A 6,994-nucleotide genomic window follows, 5' to 3' on the forward strand; every position below is an offset into this window, starting at 1 on the left:
CAGAATTTTGGGAGATATTTACTGGTACAAAAAATTTGGCCGGCTTCTGTTGGATGTGCATGCTGAAAAACCAGCAGCTGCCCGACTCCTGATCAGCGCTCTCAGCCAATGGCAAAGAGCACAGATCAGAGTGTTCTGGTGGGGGGACTGTCAGAACCACGCATGGTTAGAACAGCGGCTTCCGACCGGAGCTGTCAGTTTGTTTTTGCGCAACCCGCAGGATTGCATGAAAAAAAACTGTAGTGTGTATCCACCTTAAAACTTGAGCACCCGAAATCTGGTGCAGCTGTGCATGGTAGCCAATCAGTTTTTATATTAGCTTTTTCAATTAAGCTTTGTTAATAAAACTTGGAAGTTGGTTATTTTCTATGCAGAGCAGCACCTGATTTTGGCACTCTCTAGTTTTAGTAAATCCCCCCCAGTAACTTTGTAATTTGGTTTTGTAAAGTCTGCAGCTGGTTTGTAGTATTTTAGGGTGGCCATACACACTACAATCTGACCGTACAATCCATGCATGATCTCCTTTAAATTTACCAAAACTATGTACTGTAATATGAAAAAAAACCTAAACAGTCCATTCACTTTCACTGTTCACCTTGCAGGGTAATTAGCCTCAGATCTTAGCAAATTAGCTGAAGCTTGGTTGCCTTCTATCATCCAATCAAGGAAAATAAAAATTCAGTTTTTCTCCTTGTACATGACTGGATATTCTTTGAAAAGTAAAATTTCACCACAGTCACTAAACTCTGGGGCATCTTCCCTTGAAAGTACAACTTCCCTCAAAAACTGAGTAGCCTGTTTCTCTTTAGTAAATCAATAAAACACAAATCAGTCACTTCCAGCGCTAGGAGGTCCTCCACAATTCAATAGGTCTTTGGGACAAATAATCCAAATGTTCGGCGGGTGCAGCCTTCCGCGGGCAGGAAAATCCAAAGTGAAACTACAAAAACAGGAAAGCGCAAGCACCTAGTGGATTACCAAAAGGTTTAGTGAGGCGATAAAATTTGGTAAAGATGGATACTCACAAAAAATGCAACTTGTAAAAGCCAATAAACCATGAGATGCCATACAGTGCAGGATGCGCATGCTCCAATTACATCCCACTATGGTGCCAACTTACGCATTTCGGGAGCGTGCCCTCTTCCTCAGGGCAGAGTAACATTCATCCCTTGGATTTTGTGGATATTACTGCAGATTTGTAGAAGGGTATTAAAAAGTAGACAAAGCACTTCATGACCTGTTGAAGGCTGATATGTGCAGTCAAGAGAATCAAAAGAGGTCTTCCAAAAGTCCTTTTAGGGACTACTGGACTGCTTGTGAAGAGGCTTTCACTCAATTAAAAAGAAGACGAAAAGTCCCAGTCTTAGCATTTGCTGATGCTCAGAAACTTTATGTGCTCTGAAGGATTGGGTGGAATGTTGCACCAAGCATATCCAGCCGGGCTATGACCAATAGCCCTCATCAGCTGAAGCTTCACTCCTAGTGAATGCAACTACCCAGTCCACAAGTTGGAGTTCCTGCCGATTAAATGTTCCATCGTTGATAAATTCCATGATTATCTGTATGGAGTTAGGTTTGAAGTAAGAACAGATAATAATCCATTGACATGTCCTAACCACAGCCAAACTGGATGCCAATTGCTGGCTAGCTGCCTTATGCAATTAGTAATTCACTCTAAAGTGCAAGCAGGTACAAAAAACATTGGAGCTGATGCTCTAACTTGACATCCAGGATTTGCTTCTGTTACTAAAATCAGTGAATGGGAATATTTCCCTGGTCGCAGATTAGAGGCCGTGTGTGCTTTTTCTGCAGTAGTTGAAGATAAAGTGATCTTTTCTGAAATGTGGCTTATAGACTCCGTAGGAGGTGGAGCAAGTGCTGTGGCAGACATGGTTACCCACCCTGCAGCATTGGGGTCTTTTGAGAACTGCTCTATATCTCCACAACAGATGATAAAGAGTCAAAAGGCTGACTCTCTAATTGGACCTCTGTATAGGGCCATGAATGCAAAAGAGCAAGAGATACTAAGCAAGTCTTCACCTACCGAGCATGGTCAGTTCCAAAGATATTGGGAGAAGTTTAGGATAGACAAAGGACTGTTCTATCATATAGTGTTGTATCATAACCACCCTGGGAAATGGCAACTGGTTCTTCCTTATTGTTTCTGAAAGACGAGCTTCAAAAGTCTTCTTGATCCCTATGGCCATCTAGGACCTGATAAAAATGATGGCCTAGTTCAAGACCATTTCATTAGGCCCAAGATAAGAGACACCGTGATTAGTCTATGTAGATGTTAATTCAAATTTACAGAGAAAAGCTGTGAAAGTTCGAGCTGCTCAAATGGGGCACTTACAGTGTTTGGGCCCTAATGAGTGTCTATAGCTTTTCTCTGCATTGATAATGATTTAAAAGAAATTGGAAATGGACTGGTGGTGACCACTTTACCTGAAGCTTTTCTTACCAAAGTTAAAAGGGCAGTTACAGTCGCGAGAGTGCTTTGGGAGAAGTATTTTATCCATTACCCCTTACCTCACAAGTTACACTCAGATTAGGAGAAAGACTGAGGGCAAGCTAAATAAAGAATTACTTCAGCTACTGAACATTATCAAAAGCGTGACCACTTCTTCTCGCCAAGAAGGTGATGCTTTCTCTGAGAGGTTCAACAGGACCCTGCTTGATATGCTAGGTACTCAACCTGCTGAAAACAAGTGTATCTGGAACAGCAGGGTTGAAGCCATGGTCCATGCTTATAACAGCAACAGTCCTGAGAGTAGAGGATTTTACCTCTGTTTATTGATGTTTGGGAGGGAGCCTAGATTGCCCATTGACTTCCTGCTAGGAGTTTCCACCTAAAGGTCATCAAAGTCAATACTAATAGGTGGTTCATATGAAAGATACCATCAAGTCAGCTTATAGTTTAGCTGAAGAAAACACAGCTAAAATAAATTGAGGTAACAAAAGAAGGTTTGACCTCCATGTAAGATACAGAGATTTGAAACCAGATGACCAAGTCTTGCTACACAACTTGGGAGAATCTAAAAAGCATAAGCTTGCTGACAAATGGAGGAAAGAGACTTTTACAATGGTGAACAAATTGCCCGGTATCCCAGTATACAAAAAAAAGGAAACCAAAGGTAGGATCAAGGGCTGACATAGAAAACATTTGCTATCTGTTCCTCAAGTTACAGAGTATTTGTCAATGTTCCCATCACACAAATTCCTGGACACAGGCTCAGTAGTAGGGGGTGCTGCAGCAACTACCAGCTGGAAGCAGGAAACATCTCAGATCAATGCACATATTCGCCAGCACACCGAGGATCATCAGATATAATCTGTAGCTTTTATTGCAGAAAGATCACATCACAAAGGACCAAGTGCAATGTTTTGGAGCCATGCATGTCATCACGTGCCTGATGAATGGGTACTGCGTGGCTCCGAAACGTTGCACTTTGTCCTTTGTGATGGGATCTTTCCACAATAAAAGCTTCGGATGATATTTGATGATCCTTGGTGCTGGTGAATACGTGCATTTTTCCTCAAGTCAGTGATGAAAATGGCTCAAATGATACTGCAGAGAGTGACTCACCCCAGCTCCAGACATACTTCTCATCTGATCTCCCTGATACCCAAAAGAGTGATTGGACTGTAGTTCCTAAGGCCTCTAGCTCTACACCCTCTCCTCCTGGAGAGTCACTAGACCCTGAATCTTCTAAGTTTGTGACCCAGTTAATGAGGATGCATAGTCAGGGCCCAGTCCTTCTGCATAGCCAAATCCATCCCTTCCCAGGACTCATAGTCCTAGTCCTAGTCCAGTGCCTGAAAACACAGGATTACCTCGGAGGGAAGTATGGAGAGGACAGATAGTCAGACATCCTCCAACCTTTTTGACTTATGATAATTTGGGGGACCACAGGTTGATCCATCAACCACATTTGTATTATGTTTGAGTAGAAGCTGTCTCCAATTTAGTCAACATGTTGCCTGTTTTTTCTTGACCTGGCATGTAAAGCTACTAACGTGTTGTTTTTCCAGTGTAAGCCATTGAAATGGGGAGAAGATAGCACTGTGCCTTAAATTGATGTTGATTGATTGCATCTTCTGTTAATCTAGTTAACCCTATCTCTTCTGGTCTGGCATTCTTTAGATAGTTTTAGCTTAGGGCTTGATAATCAACATAGGCTAGAGCCAGGTTATTGCTTCCACTGGCCACATCGTATCATAGGCTTAGAGGTCCAGTTACTTGTCAGAATGCAAACTGTTAGAGATGGACAGAGGGCAGAGTAGGCTGATTCTGAGTTCCAGTGCCACACCACAGTTCCCGATGGTAAGGACTCCATTCCATGGTGGTTGGACAACTGTTGAAGGATCCCCCCCCCCCCCCCACCATGACTGCCAATCTTGTCTTGAGGTCTCCAGCAAAAACACGGTTGCCACATCATCCTCAGGGGCTAATGCAACTAATCTATGCTGCAACATTCATGTGATACTTCATACTACAGTGATTTACAACATCTATAAGTGGTCCAAATAGAATAGAGCTACTGATTATACCAACAGTTATATTAAAGAGGTGAGCTCCTTATGGCATTGTTCTGGTGATGCATTTGGATACACAGGCATTATATGACCCTGCACTTATATTCTTACCTTAGCAGACCCATACAATATGGCAACTTTTATTTTGAAGAGGCTTGACACTGGATGTGTATGCTATCTTTCTACTTATTTCTGCCCACCGCCTATCCTGGGTTTCTCAGAAACATGTTTATTGTATTGCATATATGTCTGTTTGACTACATCTTATTTATTAGTACATTAGCGATTAAAAATTGATATGTTTTCCATCACAAAGACATTGTCCTCTTTTATATATTGCTCCCACATCTACTGGAGGGGATTTAACCTTGGTGCTATCCTGTGCGTTGGTCCAATTGGGCTCACCAGGTAAGCCAACTTCTCTCCTTCGGTAGTACTATGTATATTTCATTTTCAACAATAACATGCCTATCCTTATAGTACATTGTTGTGCCTGTATTATATTATGTCATATCTGTTGTTTTTCAGACAATCTATTCTCTCAAATACTGCCGAAGAAGTGGTAGAACTGCGAAACATGTTGAGAAAAACTGGATTGTACGACCTGATCCAGGATGGTCACTAGTGTCATTCCATCAGTATTATTAGTCCAGTTTTGAGAGAAATATCAATGTGATTGTTTTTCTGGGCATGTTATCTGTTTGCATTTTATATACTTTTTGTAATGCAAATATATATTGCTTTTAACCCCTTGGCTCCTCGCGGCCCTTTAAGGGGTTTCAGATGTCAAGAGGCGGCGTAGGGTTTATGATCATGTGACTGCCGTGATTGGCTGTCACGGCGGTCACATAATCGGAAAGCTCTCGATTGCAAGCAGTGATCGGGAGGTTTCCATTAGCCACTGGGAACTGTGCGTGCTCTCGGCACAGCCGTTTTTGCAAAACTGCACGCAAATATGCAGCCACTCAGCGCCAAGGCCCACCCACCCAGAGGCCTCATATTTGCGTGCTGTCAGAGCCAAGAGGTTAAACTTGTAAAGTCTATGGTGGTACCATAAAAGTCCATAAAGCCTCAATTATTTTTCTCAATATAGTAATTGTAAGATGTAGGTACTTGTCATGAGTATGTACTTTCTACCATAGGACTCTACTTTAGCTCTTTGTTGTTAATACCTGTTTGTACATTGGATATATGTACTGTTATTAATTTTCTATTAGATGCAGCACCCTACAGGTAAGTGCTAGGTAGAATATAGTGGGCTTTGTCTGCCTAACAGCAGAGCCATGATTTATTTTTGTCAGGTAGGTTGTCATGGCTCCCAAGTGTGTCTGCTGAGAGGGGAGTCTCCCCACTGGCCCTGTGAGAGGCTTCTCATTGGGTAGTGGAGGAAACCCAATCAGACATACATTCAGGCTTGTATCTACCCCAGAACGCAGATTCGGCTGCAGAGGATTCTGGGAGTGGGTATAAGTTGGAGGGGAGTGCATGACTCAGCGTCTTTGGTGGGAAGCAGAGTCCCAGAAGGGAGAGGACAGCTGTCTCTCCTCCTGTCTGAGGAAGTGGATGTCTTGGAGTGCTGCCTGAGAATCAAGAGGGTGCTGAGTTGAGCTGAAGGAGGGATCCGGTGTGCCAAGAACCAGCGGAGAGAGAGAGGGGTCCAGTCCCAGGAAAGCCTACAAAGGTCGTGAATACTGTGGATTGCCCCTGGGGGTATACCTAGTGTCAGAGGGGACCACTCCGGAGAAGGTTCTGGGATCCAAGAGTCAGCTAGTAGTAAAGGGGGTGCCTGGTCAGAGGACCCTGAAGTATTAGAGGGGGGTACCTAGGTTGAGGACCCTGAAGTGTTAAAAGGGGGAACCTGCAGTTTGGGCCCTGAAGAGTCAGTGTACTGTGTGGAGTGTACAAGTTGAGAGTTGCAGCAGCACAGGAATTTACAAAGAGCTATCTCAAGCTAGCGAAAGGCTGGAGGGAGCTGTTCAGTGACTTTTGAGCAAAGCAGTGCCAGGAGTCAAGTATTCTACAGTCCTGGATCTTCTGCGTTAGAGTCGAGGTTCCAGCACAGTTTTCAGTGTTACAACATCTTCAAGTGTCAGGAAGCATTGGCAGGCATTCAGCTGGCGCCAAGACAGCGCTGACAGGCATTTTTCTACAAAGTCCTAAAATTTTACCTAGTTGAGCCAGAGGAGTATCCCACTCATTCCCTTCTCTCATCCCCTAAACTCAATAAAACAAAACAAACCAAGATGCCGGAACGGTCATTGTCTCAGTTCTCACACCTAGGGTTACAGCTCAAATGTGCTGAGAGCATTACCGGTAACAATGGCAGACCCACATCAGGCGCAATGCCAGGAAAACCTGCTCATATATAAAGTTTGTATTATTTCTATACTGGTGTGCATCTATATGCTTAGGATTAATGTTATATGCTGATTGAAGTAGTTCTGCTGCTCCAAATTAG

General features: G+C 43.3%; 1 protein-coding gene across 1 annotated transcript in view; it reads right to left on the bottom strand.

Annotated features, from left to right (window-relative positions):
* LOC309552642 (sulfate transporter-like) overlaps positions 1-2,207 on the bottom strand; it is a gene marked incomplete at its 5' end in the record, with an annotated part of 66,205 nt that extends 63,998 nt beyond the window's left edge. Inside the window, one exon of the mRNA XM_082253580.1 lies at positions 2,045-2,207. Within this exon, the coding sequence (XP_082109706.1) occupies positions 2,045-2,207 (163 nt within the window). The remainder of the gene's footprint in view (positions 1-2,044) is intronic.
* Between the last annotated feature and the right edge of the window lie 4,787 nt (positions 2,208-6,994).

Source organism: Pelophylax lessonae, assembly GCF_965119305.1.
Source record: "Pelophylax lessonae genome assembly, chromosome: 4".
Taxonomy (NCBI): Eukaryota; Metazoa; Chordata; class Amphibia; order Anura; family Ranidae; genus Pelophylax; species Pelophylax lessonae.